At 39.9% G+C, this 15,617-nt stretch overlaps 1 protein-coding gene and 1 long non-coding RNA gene across 2 annotated transcripts; one reads left to right on the forward strand and one right to left on the reverse strand.

The window, feature by feature from the left end:
* Window positions 1-516: 516 nt before the first annotated feature.
* Window positions 517-15,209, reverse strand: LOC109625715 (guanine nucleotide-binding protein subunit alpha-14-like). The gene is made up of 7 exons (XM_020081108.2): window positions 15,059-15,209; window positions 12,223-12,407; window positions 11,448-11,602; window positions 9,285-9,413; window positions 8,233-8,362; window positions 7,262-7,415; window positions 517-3,596 (listed from the first exon to the last, which is right to left on the reverse strand). Exons 1-7 carry the CDS (start codon window positions 15,207-15,209, stop codon window positions 3,391-3,393), a joined length of 1,110 nt encoding a protein of 369 aa, XP_019936667.1. The 3' UTR covers window positions 517-3,390.
* LOC109625716 (uncharacterized) lies at window positions 12,423-15,248 on the forward strand. Its single transcript, XR_002202480.2, has 3 exons — window positions 12,423-13,842; window positions 14,557-14,652; window positions 15,111-15,248. It is a non-coding gene; the product is annotated as an uncharacterized lncRNA (long non-coding RNA).
* The last annotated feature ends 369 nt before the right edge of the window (window positions 15,249-15,617 follow it).

Here is a 15,617-nt window from a genome sequence, read left to right on the forward strand (position 1 = left end):
CATAGCGTGCTTGTGTGTGTGTGTGCATGATCATTTGTGTGTATTACAGTGGAATTCCTCTGTGGCATGTTTCTGTATAATACAATATGTAAATATGTGGCGTGTACAGCGGTACAGTCGGGCTGTTGTCAGTGGATCATCACAGTCGAGCTCTGTGAAAACTATGACTGGAAAGTTTGTTTTGCTTTTGCCAGTAGTTGATGAAGGAATATCACAAGATAAACAACACTCATGTGATCCTGTCAAGCTTGGACTCCCCTCACCTGGTGAGACGCTTTTTCCTTCATGACTTTGTTTATAGAGGGACTCTCGCGGTCCGCACCATGTGCTTTGTGTTATAATATCCTACATGTCAGTCAGTGTATTATTTGCAAACTGTGGGTCACAGCGAGCGTGTGATTACAGCCTTTGAGATCATACTTGTCCGTATGAGAAAGAGAAAACACATCACGCAGACAGATGGATAGACTCCCTGGCCACATCTACCAAGGAAGAGACAAAAGCAAGCAGATGATGCATGTTCAGATGCTTGTTTTTAATATTAGCTAGAAAAATACATATTTGCCCACGTCCTTCACCCGAATCTACAGCCAAATATTTGCTGTCACCGTATGAGAAGCGGTCTCCCATTGCAAAAGTTCACTAGCAAACGCCTTCTCTAGTCACAGTTTATGTGATGTTGGTTAACAATATTTTTAAAATACAGCAAACAACAATCAAAAGTATAGTAGTCATTAGTTAATGTACAGTAAAATCAAACATTTGTGTTTGAAGGCAACATAAAGATTTAACAATAGCTAATTCATCTTCATACATGAAGCAGCCATGTAGAGATCAAAACATGTTATGTACAATCAACAAAACAGCAGGCGGAACCTCGTCACAGACACAGTGAACTAATATTAGCTTCCCATCAAGGTCAGTTAATTTACTAAATTTCAATGTCATTTTCCACTCAACACACACTCAACCCTCAGTGACGCACACAAGGGTAGAACTCACGCTCTGGACAAATATAAAATTCCCCTCTCCACACGCTGATATAAATAGGACACAAAAGGAGATCACACTGCCACCTCATATTAATATTCTTTACCCTTTAGCCAGCAGAGCAGATTTTTTTGGCCCACCATTGTTGATTGAACTCGCAGCATGAATCTTGCTGTTTTCTCAGTGTCTCTTTTTTTCATTTGTGACCTTTTAAAACCTGTCAGCCACCAAGTGTGATTAGAGCTTGAATTTATGATATTGATTTCAATAAAGTGTATTAATTGTCTTCTGGACTAGCAGAAAAAATTGGCCAAAGACAGATAAAGGAACTGTTGCAGAATCCTCTCAGACTCAGCTCAGAGGGTCGACTAGACAATCTCTGCAGTTTTAATAACATGCTTGAAAACGTAACATACGAAGTGACCCCTCACGTGCATGCGCATGCTGGTGTTTAATGCGCCCCACTATACACAGGAAGTTTTAGGTTGCAGAGCTGTTGCAGCTCTGCAATCAATTTCAAATGAAAATGCAGTAGTTGATGTAGCATTACAATCATATTGTTAAAAAGCTGCTTTTGGCTTCATTGCTGTAGGGAAAGTGTTGAAAAGTACTGAACAGGCTTTTTACAGAGGCAATGACCCACTGTCACACTGAAAATAGACATTACAGCACTTTAACAGTTTTATTTTGGTGACTTGAGTGTTCTGAAGCTCTGGAAACTCTTTTTAGCTCATTTTGGTCTCAGCCTGTTTACAGGCTTATCTTTAACGGAGTATGTCTCACATTTGGTTATAGACAATGTAAAGTGGGTGAAAGAACTCTTTGAACTGCTGCTTGTACCAAAACATTGGTTGCTGGCCAGAAAATAGCAAAAAAAAAAATAGGAGCTTTAATGCAACATAGAGCTGCAAGGAAGATAGATTCAGGGTGATACTTCTCTCATAGTTTGTCACAATGAGCAACTTAATTCATGATGCAATCCATTCTTTAAAAAAGTAATAGGCAATACAAATTTATTAAAATTATTAAAATTCAAATCAATTTTTTTAAACTTCTGGCGTTTTTTAGACCCTTTTGTAATTCTTATCTTTCCCGTCCTACCAGTAAGACAATAATGATGAAACACTGTTGATGGATTAGATGTTCAGGACATTCCTCTGTCATCATTTAAATAACTGCAGGCTGCAGATCAGTGTCTTGAGCACCAGAGCAGGTGTGAGCCATGAACAAGTAGATCTCTTAACCCCCAAAACTGGAGGTTATGCATACAATCAATACCTATACAATACAATACTATCCATCCACTTAACGGAGTAAACCATTTAACACAGAAAGAATGTGTGAACTTTTACAAAGACTGGAGGTGAATGTTAGGAGATAGACAGTGGACTCAATTGGTGGCAGTTGCGCAATCTACAGGTACCTGCTAGATAGCATACGGATGTGGGTCACATTAGGCAATGACCTCTGGCCTTCTCCCAAACATCCCAAAACAAATGTGTACGTGCATTTTTGGCGAAAATGCGATGCCCTCGGAAAGGTGTAGTCTAGATGTGAACCTACAGGGGCCCATGTGGTAAATGGTGAATATCACCCTAATAGCACAAAACTAATTTTAGCACCTTTGGTTGACCCACAGTATTGCTATGAATTATTTGTGGCCCAGATCCGCCAAACAGAAGCAGACCGCCCAAGTGCCATCATTCCATGCCGTATATGCGCCTGATGACTGTGTTCAGTGTGTACAAACTCCGGGCCTAAAACATTGGACTATGTGGGGATAAAGAGTGGAGTAGTACAGACCTTATGTACAGTATTGCCATACACAGGGCATGATGGAAGAATTTGTGTTTTTGCAGTATGTGTGCAAGCACGTGCTTGATGGTAACAAAGCATTTCAAATGTGGTGTTCCCATGCATGGCATCATCTTCTCTTGTAGAACGTATTACTCTGTTAATGGCAGCACAGCACTTCATTGCATTTCTGCTCCTGCTTCAATTATGGGTTCGTTCAGTCACTGCATGACCCAAATTCTAAACTCTTAAAAAAACTAAGAACCAAAACAATCAAACAAAAAAGGACAAAATCAAAATTGGCAGAAAAGCTGTTGGCTGAGAGGAAGGACTGGATCCTCGCTCCCTGATGAAAAGTCACCCAGACTTGTTGCGTCTCCCAGCCAAATCCTTCCAAAACATTCCCATGTTTTCTACTTGAGAGGGAGAGGAGAGAGTGTGGCAGCGTTGAGTACAATCTCTTCCCTTTCTGCACCTACTTCATCATCAAGGTGTGATAATGGTGAAGAGGAGGAGGAGATATGATTGTCTGGACTTTAGAAAGAATCGTTGGTGTCCATCAGAGTCTCCGCTCATATAAGCCAACAATTTAAATAAAGTAAAAGTTCACATGATTCCGTATTCCTCAAGGGATTTGAGCAGCACCGTGTCCTTGACATCGTTGAAGACCCTGCGGATATTGTTGGTGTCGGTGGCGCAGGTGAAGTGCGGGTAAAGAGTCTTCCACTCCAACGTCTGGTCAAGTTTCCTTGCCTGCTGCTCGTACATTTTGCGGATGTACTTCTTGGCGTCCTCAGGGTCTTGTCTCTTACCTGTTACAGAGGTGAGAAAGAGATGAATGATGAAAGTGCAGAACAAAAAAGGCAAAATATGCATTTGGGTCAGTTACTATTGTTTGAGATGACCCCATGATCCAGTTTTTCAATGTCTTATGTGATAGTAAATCACCCAAAAGCTTTAATAGGCCAAATTTTTGGACATGATCGGACCAAATCAATGAAATGACACAATAATCAACAGATACATTTATGGTAAAAATAATTGTTAGTTTCAGCCATAAATCAGCCTGAATAAATTGGCAGCAACAGATGAAGATTAAGAGGAGGACATCCGAATTTTTTTGAATTTTTATGTAATTATGTGGATTAGATTAAGGCTACATCACTACTACTACATCTTCATTTGAAAAGCCATCCCCTCTACTGTGGATACGCCTTGTGTCATGCTGAAACTGGTAAAACAGAGAGGTTTGGAAAAGCTGCTAGTCCAATTTTCGTTTAAAAGCTGAGATGTTTGAGGTGTTTTTGGTCACCGTGTAGCCTTCGCTGATTTGTCTGGCTCTTTTCACATGACCCCCTTCTGGCAGTAGCCTTAGCGTTGCTGACTCTGTTGTCTTTGCTGACAGCTGTTGTTCATTTAAAATCTGTATTTTAAAATGATACACCTGCTTACAAGCGTAGGACACAAGATGTTATTCAAGCAATTCCCAGTATACGTGATTGGTCATGTTATATGCATTTTCAGGAATGTTATTGTGGACAGGGATTAAAAGTGATACAGAGCCAACATGCTCATGTGGACATAGATCATTTTAGTTTGAAAATCTGCTTTTCAACTAACGTGTAGTAGTATGGATGCAGCCTAAATTAAATGGCTGTATTTTCAATAAGGTGAAACTGTCTGTAGACACTGTAAGGGAAATGTTACATGTTGATCATGCAGAATGTACTCATGTTCATTTCCTCTATGATTGATCATGATTGAATCTTTACAATGTGAACTTGATCATGCTGAATCCTGTGCAACTGATTGAATCTTGACCTGATATCTGAGCATTAAAGTGTGACAATACTGTAAGAGATATTTTGTCTCATTCCTCTCTGTCAGAGTGGGATTGCAGAATTGCCACAACAACACAAAGTCATAATTATTGTAAAATCCTTTCAACACTTTGTGTGCATCTCGTACTATAATGCATTTCACATGAAACAAACATACATCCTGGACAAACAGTCTTATCAAATCACAAGAGAGGCAACTCCCTCTCTGTGATGATATCAGGGTCTTGTGACGATGTTAAAGCCAAAGCTGCAAGGCACTAAAACAACAGTCCACTTGATTTGGATGATAAAAACATCATCATGAAAAGGCAACTGAGGCCAGAGTAGGGGTCCAATTTGTAAGTGTTGCAACAATAGACTGTATATAAAGATGAGCGACGTGTCTCCACGTCCCTTACACTTTCCAGAAATGTAGCTTCAATATACGGCTATAAACACTGTGCATTTCAGAGCTAGAATCTATGTAGTAGCTATTGGCGGATGGATCTGATAAACTAAACTGACCAATCGTGAGTCAGTCTCAGCTGTCAATCTTGACTTTTCACACAACTTACGAGCCACATGAATGTATTTCATGAAACATCGTGATAAGAACCATCTAAAGTGACAGAAACCATCTTTGAGAAAAAAAAGGGTTTATGAGTTATACTGCAGTCAGCCACTAGGTGGAGACCAAGACACTTTGGCTTAACTTTTTGCAGTTGTCAAGCCGTCCGTCATTAAAGACAGTCTATGGTTGCAACAAATAATTATGTAGCATTAATAAGTTATCACTCTTTAAATGAATTGATTAATCTATCTGATGCCAAAACACATAAATGTTAGTTCAACAAACCCAAAGAGAAAAATTCAACTGAATGGGGAAAAAAAAGTTAACTATTTTGATTATCAATTCTTGATTATCAATTCTTGATTATCAATTCAGCAGTCATATTGTTTGCATCACATATGATCATAAACAGAATGTTTCTATGTATTGGACTGTGAGTAAATAAAATAAGATATCAGAATAGATTATATGGGCATTGGTGAGTTTAACATAATCTGATCTGATTGTTAGTTGCATCCTTATCAGTAAAACAAATGCAGATAACAAAGCCTCCATGGTGGAACTAATTTAACTGAGTTGAAAATCCATCATATGAAAAGCTGGAAATTATGATTTGGATTTTTTCCTTAAACGACTCAAACAACTTTTTGTCAACACAATCATTGAATTGACAAATCAGTTTTGTGCTGCAGTCCAAATCACCACATTTCTCACTAATTAACATCAGGAGCATTCAAGTGAAGCTACAGCAGCAGTGAGAAGGGCCACACTGTCTCCACACAGGAACATGGTGAGACTAGCGACAAATAGCAGCCAGTGGTTGGAGTGGCTCAGAGCTAGTGTTAAGGTTAAATTGACATCAAGGAGCTTGACCCTGTATGAGTCATTATTTTTACCCTGCTAAAGATAATGGTAAAACATGGTGGGCACACTACAGATACACACACACACACTAATAATCACTTGCAGTCCCACCTTGCACACACATATTCACACGTGCACCTGGGGGTTTGGGAGGTGTGGGAGGGTAAGGGGCTGCAGGGCTTGGAGGAAGCACGTTATCTGTCTGTAGTTGCCATGGGTAACAGAAGAAGAGAGGATGGAGGTAGAGGGTCTGGGGGGTGGGGACTGTTAGGGTGCCGCTGAACAGCCTTTCACACCACAGAGGCTACAGGCTGCAGCCACATCATTAAGCACACCGAGTACCTGGAAGTGACTCATTTGTGTGTGTGTGTGTGTGTGTGTGTGTGTGTGTACATTTGTGCAATTTATGTGTGTAGATTCACAAGAAAGAGGGAGAAAAGAAAAGACTCAAACAAACAATAATAAAAAAACAATAATTGATCAATTTCCTGACACCAGGACACCAATTTGAGGAAAACGTTTTCCAGGACAGAAATCACGCAAATAAACTTTTTGAAATGATGCATTATTTTGCATCGGATGCAATAGGATGTGATCAGAAAGCTGCATGCTCAAACCAAACTGGCTGGAGAAAGCAACATCACAACCGTTGTTTTATCAGACAACAACAAACATTTTGAACAAACACCAGCATTTTACTTTGACATGTTTCATTATCTAAAAGGAGGAGGTAGGGTTTATTAAACAATACTGCAGCCAACCACAAGGGGGCAATCGCGATTCTTTGGCTTTACTGTTGGGTAACTGCCATGTGTTCATACAGTCAATGGTGATAAACCCTATTGTCAGTGTTCAGACCCGTATTCTGCTACAGTTCTTTATATCCCAACCAAAGTAAAGTGTCTGAAATTGTGCTGGAAGAAAAGCTAACAAACCACGAAAGATACTGGAATTCATCCTGTGAAGGTTATGAGCGTGTACCAGATTTCATGGCAACCCATGAGTTGCTTAATTGTTTGTTAAGTCTGAAATTGAAAATCCAACTGTTCACAATGAAAACAACAAATCTTCACATTTAAGAAGCTGGAACAAAAAAAATCATTATTTTTCACATCTAAGCCATTAGTCAGACTTCTGAACAATCGACTAATTAGTTCACCACTTAACTGGTTTATTCAACAAGTCTTATTACTTAACCTCACTATATAGGAAACAAGTTTACCTGTGAAGTTGGGGAAGTATTTCTGCAGGTCGGAGGTCTGGATTTTGTCAGCCAGGATGTCAGTCTTGTTGAGGAAGAGGATAATGGAGGTTTTGAGGAACCAGGGGGAATGGATGGTGGTGTAGAACAGAGCCAGACTCTCTTCCATTCGGTTCTGAGGGACAGAGAGGGAGACAGTTATCATACTGGAGGCAGCATCAATGCGTCATTAAACTTTGGCATTGTGCTCATTGTTGGGGGGGGATTTTATTGTTTTTAAAGTGTTTGAGACATTGAGTTTAACTTGGCCCCCAGGGTGGCTGGGTAGATTCAGATGGCACGGTTGATGCACAGAGAGGAAGCAGTCCTTTGTAAGAAAAGGGGGAGTTTATTGGGGGAGGTGAGGTGAGACTGAAAAGTGGCTGGGAGAGATAAAAGGCTAAGCGACAGGATGGGAGGGAGGAAGTGGACAGGAGACGACAGGGAGTAGAGAGATAGGGAGAGAGAGGTTTACTTGTACAAGGGTGAGACCTACTGGTGGACAGATGAAATGACTGCAGTTGGATGGATGGATAGACAATGCATTTGCAAATCAAAATTTTGAATGATGTTAATTTAGTATTTGTATATTACAGTATTGGTGAATGAGACAGAGAGGCGGGTAGGTAGGTAGGTAGGTAGCTAGGTAGCTAGGTAGGTAGAGGGTATGTAGGTAAGTAGGTAGTAGGTAGGTAGGTAGCTAGGTAGGTAGAGGGTATGTAGGTGGTATGCAGGTTTGTAGGTAGGTGGGTACGTAGGTAGGTAGGTAGGGAGATGGGTAGGTAGGTAGGTAGGTAGGGAGACAGGTAGGTAGGTGTAGGTAGAGAGGGAGACGGGTAAGTGGGTAGGTGGGTAGAGGGTATGTAAGTGGGTAGGTATCTGCTCACATTCTGCAGTGGTGGACTGACAGAGGGACACAGACAAAAAGCCCACACACACAAACAGGATCTTACTATGTCATCTCTCTCCTCCAGGACCTGGTCGTACTCGCTTAGGGAGGCCAGGAAGATGAGCGAGATGACATTTTCAAAGCAGTGTATCCACTTCCGACGCTCTGACTTCTGACCGCCCACGTCCACAATCCTGTCAGGGACCACAGCAGAGGAATAAGTAGGTGTCAGGGCAAGTAGCAGTTTGTGAAAACAATAGAAGTCTTCATATTTACACTGATACTGTTTCAATTAGCACACCGAGCAGCTGTACGGAGCAGCAGCTAATTATTTAGACTGACACATATTTTCTACTGGTTTAGTGAAGTATCTCAGATTTGACAAGAAGCCTTGACTCTATGATCATTACACAGTTTTCATGGATACAAACACATTCAAATTAAAACTGAATGTCAGACCTTTTGAAATTCCAGTCACTGTTTGATGTCTCAGAAAAACCTTGAAATATTCTTAAGTAAGAACATAAAAAACTGCAATGGAGGTTCTTCTTTAAATTTGAGTGAAAGCAAATAAAAAACTACTTATGAAACCAGGAAATGTTTTTGAATTGAAACTTAATTTAAGATTTAATTTTTTTCAAGGGGAAATATCATGAACATTAGGAGGAGGTATGCCTAACCAATATGTCCTTATTCAATATTTAAACACATAGGCCCAAAAGTTATGCCAAACTGTCTCAATAGCCACCTTGTGGCTGGCTGTAGTATAGGTCATAAACTCTGCTTCCTTCATGTTAGCACATGAGACATGGACCAAAGTAAAAAGTCAAAGTAGACATCAAATCATTTTAGGTAGTTTGTATCAGATTATTGTATATTTGAGTTCTAATTGTTCCAGTAAGTTTGGTTTCGCTCTGCCAGTAAAACACGCAGAGCGCCACCTCACTTCCCGGCAGGAGCTCTTTACAGAGGTGATGAGAAATGTGATCCTACAAACAGGCGCGAGCAGACAAGGCCTCTGTCAGAGTCAATAGAGTTTTTTTTTTTCACAGAGCAATGAATAGTATCGTTTTAGATTTGTCCCTGTGAGAGACTGGTGACCTGAGGATTAGCCACCTTAGCGTGACGGGCTTGATGGTGAAGGAATAGTCGTGGATGCCCGTGGTGGGGAATCGAACTCGCAGCACATCCTGTTCTGTGGGGATGTACTCTTGGACGGCGATGCGGTCCAGATTACTCATGTAGCTGAAAGAGAGGGAGGTGGGATAGAAAAAATATTTTTACTGACCCTAGATGAGTAAAACAAACTGTGATTATGTCCCATCCAGCGCGGCCCATGTGAAACAAACTGAAGTGAGATGAAGTACGATGAATTAGTGATGCTGAAGAAAAACAGTGATTAAAAATACAAGGAGGGAGTGGGGGGAGTCCATATCAACCTGTGGACAGATGACAGCCTTACGGCTCGTGTTGATACAAGCTGTCATTAGTTCATGTTGACTGGACGTCTCTTATCATGCTCACTCCACAATGATTGAGCTGCTGGGTAAACACAGAGCAGCAGTGGAAAAGAGAGAACACAGAGGAGGAAGGCTGAGCCCAGGCTTTGTTCTCTGATACCTCAGACCCTCGCTGTGTTTAATCTTTTCATGCCGCTGACGCTGTGGTGCTCACTGACACTATTATTGTCTCTTGGCTCATTTTTTTAATATTTCCCCTTCAAAAGACTCTTATATGTCAACTGCAGGTTTCAACACGGCAGAGAAATGAATAATTATTGTGATGTCTGTGAAGAGTTAGCCCCCTCTTGTGGTCTGATTACAGAATATAAGTGTTACAGTAACAAAGCAAGGATTTGAACAAAGACAACATTTATTATGTGTATCAGAAAATATTGAAACAGGTAAAAAAAGAAAATAGTAAACACAATTTATTTTGAATAATTCATTAAAAGTATATTGCATTCTATAAATATATATTATGTATATTCTTTTTATTTTTAGTTCTTTATATTCTGTACAGTTTTGTTCTTATATTTTATGTATTTTACAGCAGGACATGTTGCTGCTATAACAAAGAGATTTATCTATCTATCTTTCTATCTACCGTTTATTATCATTCTATCATCAATTAATCTGGGTTTTTTTTCTTCTTTATTTCAACAGTTATTTGGTCAATAAAATGTCTAAAAACAGTGGAAATAACCATCATTTCTTAGAGCCCTTGTTTAATCCCATCAAGAATCCAATGATGTTCATAATTGTCTTGTGATCATTTGATTTTCAAATCTTGTTGACCAATGGTTTTCTGTCCGTCGCTTGATTGATTAATCAATCTCTAAACTGATTTATCCCTTAATAGGTCAGTTTTTCTTACTGTAAACATGCAGCAGTGAGAGGAGCAAGAGCTTAAAACAGCTAATTCAACGAAGTCTCTTTGTTGCACTTCCACTTTTTGAGTTATGGTACAAAGGTCACATGTGGTAACGATGCAGCAATATGTTGCCACATGTTCTATTGTGATTCAATGGCAAGAAAAAAAACGTTTTTATTAATACACATATATAGGTTTTATCAAACGGACAGATTGTTTCCAAAGTGGTGTTGTTTCTTTACCACAGCTACTTATGTGTTGTGCTGGGTCGTTATTGTTTTATACCTGTTTTCTATTCCGGTAAAATGAAAACATGTTGTTATGCCTTGTGCTGTTTAGCCATACAGATACTTTTGTGTTTAATCATTTAATAAATAGGTTCTACGCTGGCTGACACAAAACAAAACCTACTCTCTGATTATGCATCCGTGCACACGTTAATTAATTTTATTTAATTGCTCTTTTGATCATCTCTGTTTGTGTTAGATCCAGTTAACATATTTATATAAACACCCTAAATAAAATTCCTGGATCTACAACAAAATGTGACGGCCTCTTCCCTGACCTATACCATCATCATGGTGAAGTGTCCAGTTGATTTTGTGAACAATTAGATCAAACTAAAATACAGTATGTATACCATATTCTCTTTTGCACTACAGAATAATATGACTTCTGCTTTTTGATCAAGTATATTAAGCCAGGTGTGTTACAGGTGTGTTTTCTTCTTTTTTCACAGGCATTGTTATGTGGTGTCTCGCCGATATTGTCTCCTGCCCATCATAGATTCTTGTATAGTGATATCATCTCTGGCAACTTGCTATGACAATGTTTCAACATGTGACACTCTCAAATTCCCAGCCCTGACTCAGGGTGTGGTGCGGTGTCGTGAGCAGCTGTACTCACTACTCTGTGGAGTCCAGGAGTTGGTACTCGCAGCGGCGGCTGTAACAGACACGAATGCCCGGGTCTGCCCAGAGGCGGCGAATCGCCTCGACGTAGCCCCGCTCCAGCTGGGTGATTTGCACTGTGTTTACATCCTGCAGCCACTTCGCAAACATCTGAAAGACAGCAAGAGAAGATGTCATCACATACTGATGTGTGTGTGAGAGACTCTCAACTCTTTGAACTCCTGAGTGCACCTGTTACATTTCGATGATGGCCCTGAGTTATCACAGTGATAGATGCAAAAACACATAACCAAATAAGAAAACAACAACCACACAAAATCACAATGGCAAATAAGAAAACAATGACATTAAAAATGTAGGTTCCTGCTACCTGTTGACAAGGATCAACACTAATTGGACGAATGCACTGTCCGTCTTTTTAACATAAAGATAATAAGCCATACAGTATGATTTTACTGTATGTGATATGCTGTGTTTTGTGTTTTCCCATTTGTCGATGTGATTTGCACCTTGGGGCAACAGCAATTTTGTGTGTAATTAGCCCCTCTTTATTTGCTTGCTCACCAGTTCAGTTTGTGTGTTAATGGTTATATTTCTACTTAAGAACAACAACATGGTAAGTGTGTGTGTGTGTGTGTGAGAGAGAGAGAGAGTGAGTGTGTGTGTGTGTTTGGTGTGTCTTGTTTAATGCAGGCACTAAACAAAATTTGTCATCTGCTACGTCTGCTTCTTTGACACATGGTGATGCCGGTAACGCTGCTGGTGTTCACCTCGTTCTCTGGGTTCGAGTAGGGGATTCTGAGTGTGGTCATGGCGCTGGTCATGGCCTTCATGGCCGTGAAGATGTTCTGAAAGATACATTTAGCAAAGGTTTTCCTCTCCTCTTCTGAGAAGCCGCGTCCGTGGATGATCCTCATTTGTCGGATGAAGGTGGTCTTTCCACTCTCCCCGGTTCCTGCACCAACAAAAGATGAAATTACCGAAATCACATATTATTGTTATGATTCTATTAACAGATGTTAGCAGCACAGCTAAAACAGTTTGTGTCCACATTGACTGAAGAAGACATGAGTAGGTGAACTGAAAACTCAATGTGCCTTTTGGTGCACGTGTGTGTGTGTGTGTCTTGCTGCCTTGGACCTTGTGTGGATAGGTGATTTATAAAATGGACAGATAACAGTGGATTTAAAAACAATCACTGAAACTCAGTCTAAGTTTTTTCTATAGAGGAACCTCACGTCTGGATTCTACTTTTTTGAGTCTAAATAATATCATATTCCAGATTTAACTGGCCTCTAAAAATTGATCTGAAAAAAATTGAGCACTTCCTCTGATGCCCAACAATCAAATAAATTAAATCGAGCTGCACCAAATTTCACACACTCACAGATACCAGTCCCCTAAACATGCCTGGTTATTGCACAATGTTAACGAAAGTGAAACAAATCCCTGGGTCTGCCCCCTGATCTGGAGCCTGCTTGGTAGATTGAGTAATTAACTTAAAATCTGCTCTAAACAATATTGCTCAGCTAACATTGGATCAAAAAACTAAGGTGTAGCTGAGAGTGACTATCCTACAGATAACTACCAACTTTTACTCAACTCTCTACAAAACATTTTAGCCTCTTCCAGCTCACTATTTTGGTTTTATGTTCTGCAACAATAACATTTTGTCTCCATGCTCTCATCAACCCTGTTTTCAGCAGTTTGAACAGTTTGTATGTGAACTGTCCAGCACTAAACAGCAGACAAACAATATTAGTGTTACCTTGTGAGCATAGCAAAGCATTTAACAGATAAGTAGCCAGAAAAGACCAAAACAGAGCTAAAAGGAGACTGAATATTGAATCTAAATGGATAGTTCCCAACAGTGTTAGAGCAGAATCCAGTGTGATGAATATGACAAGGCATGTTGTGTTTTTTCTGTTGTTTTATTATGTCTGAAGATTTGGTCACCATTTACTCTACCACTGTTTACCCCTGAGACTCCAGCAATGTTTTGTGGACTCAAACACTTCACCCACCCCTCCATCTGCAAAGTGATGAGTAGATGACGAGTGAATTTTCATTTCTGCGTGAACTATCCCTTTAAGTCTGGTGGCCAGAGACATGTCCCTAAATCAGTTCTTAACCTGCTCACAGTTAGTGATAATATGTTTAATCTTCAGTGTGTATGATTTAATTGCATATGGCAACCAACAAAATATCACTTGCATGACCCTCCCCTTCAAAGTGTGTATGAGAAATTATATTTAACATGTGACAGGCCCTCTCTAGAGCCAGAGTGTGGTTTGTCCTTTCTGGGCTGCTGTAGAACATGGTGGGGCAACATGGAAGACTCAAAGGAAGAGGAGCTGCTCCTGATGTAGATATAAATGGCTCATTCTAAGGTAAAGAAAACACGACTTTTAGTTTAAGGTGATTATACACTACTGAAAACATAATTTTAAATATTATAATTTAATACACTGGACCTTTTAAGTTTACAGCTTGTTTACAGCTGCTTTTCAGTAGAAGCAAACATTTTCTCATTTTAATATAATGAAGAGAGCCCATTTTGAGATATCACAGCATTAAAATACAATAATAGTTGATGAGACTAATGAGTCACCACCATTGTTTTTGGTTCTGTAAATGTCCTGCTACAAAAGTCAACATGTCACCTGCCAACTGTGAAAAAGGTTTGGCCAAATTTAAATCGATAGATAAACTCCGAGATTATAATTCAACTTGTCTATAGGGTTAGATGTAGCAGTGATTTCTTCTGAAAATACATCTAATGACACCAACAGTTGAATTTCAACAAGGCAATCTTTCTATTTATGCAGTTAAATGGTACTGAACACTAAAACCAAAACAACAAAATAGGAACAAGGTGTGATCATTGCCAATTTATATATATATATATATACATTCTGAACCCTCATGAAAAAGAAATGTGATTGAGGCTTAATGATTTACAATTTAACCATAAATTATATTGTAAATAACTATTAAAAAAAGAAGAAAATAAGTATAATGTTTCATGTAAAAAGTAAAATGTCCCAAAGTTTTCAGTAATTACTTGGTTAAGTGGTAAAGTAGTTTCAAACATTTTTTCTCAGTTCAACCACAGGTCTGTGTGAGGTCATTAAAGCAGCTGAAAATTCGGCCTGAAGGCTCCTGGGCGGTGCATCTCCACAGTCACTGCGGTTTTTCAGGTATAACCAATCTCATCTGGACCATTCTTTAAATACTCACATGGTGACACATGCTTTACATTGTTTTCGGATGCGGGCAATTGTAGAGTCAATTGTATTCCTTTCATTTCTTTAATTAATGCTGTTTGCATTGTTGAGTCTCTTTCAACATAAACACTGAGTTGACAGGACCTTATGAGGCTAAACTTCATTTACAAAGGTTAGGGTTACAGATAAAATGTGAATTGTGGTTAGGTTAAGGTTCAGGTTTCCAATGAATGAATTGGTTATGGTTGTCCACAATGAATATAAGTCAATGCAAATGACTTAGCACTTCTTGTTTCTACAGTCTCAAATTATAATAATAATTATTGTGTGTGTGTGTGTGTGTGTGTGTGTGTGTGTGTGTGTGTGTGCAGTCACTGACCCAGCAGCAGGACTTTAACTTCCTTCTTCTCCTTCTTCTTCTGCTGCTTCAGGATCCTCTGGATCTCTTTGTGCACAGTGAGGGTCTTCTTCTCCTCCTCGGTCAGGAGGCACACACAGGTGCGGTAGCACCACTGCCAGCAGCAGGCCATGGCCACAGCCACTGACACCGAACTGTTAATGAATACTCAGCTGTAATGAGCCGATAAGGACTGACAATAAAACCAAGCTGCCGTGCAGGGTCCAGTCCTCGGCCATAGGTTTTTATTCTAGCAGAGTTTCCTCTGACGCTGTGAACACAATCACTGCCTATGTCAACAGGTCAGAGTTGAGCTTTGGTAACTTTACTAAATTCACTTTGAAGTCAGCTGAGTCAGTGTGAACTGGATGGAGTTACAGACAGAAGACATCCAGCTTCTTACCTCCTGTCAGTCCGTCACTCGCCCTGATTGCGCGCAGCTCCACTCTCCATTTCTCACCGTGTCCCCTGTCCACACACACCGTGGCTGAAGCGCGCACACGGCGTCATCACACCCGCACTGATCCTCTGTTAAAGCATT

Source organism: Paralichthys olivaceus, chromosome 3 (assembly GCF_024713975.1).
Source record: "Paralichthys olivaceus isolate ysfri-2021 chromosome 3, ASM2471397v2, whole genome shotgun sequence".
NCBI classification, from domain to species: Eukaryota; Metazoa; Chordata; class Actinopteri; order Pleuronectiformes; family Paralichthyidae; genus Paralichthys; species Paralichthys olivaceus.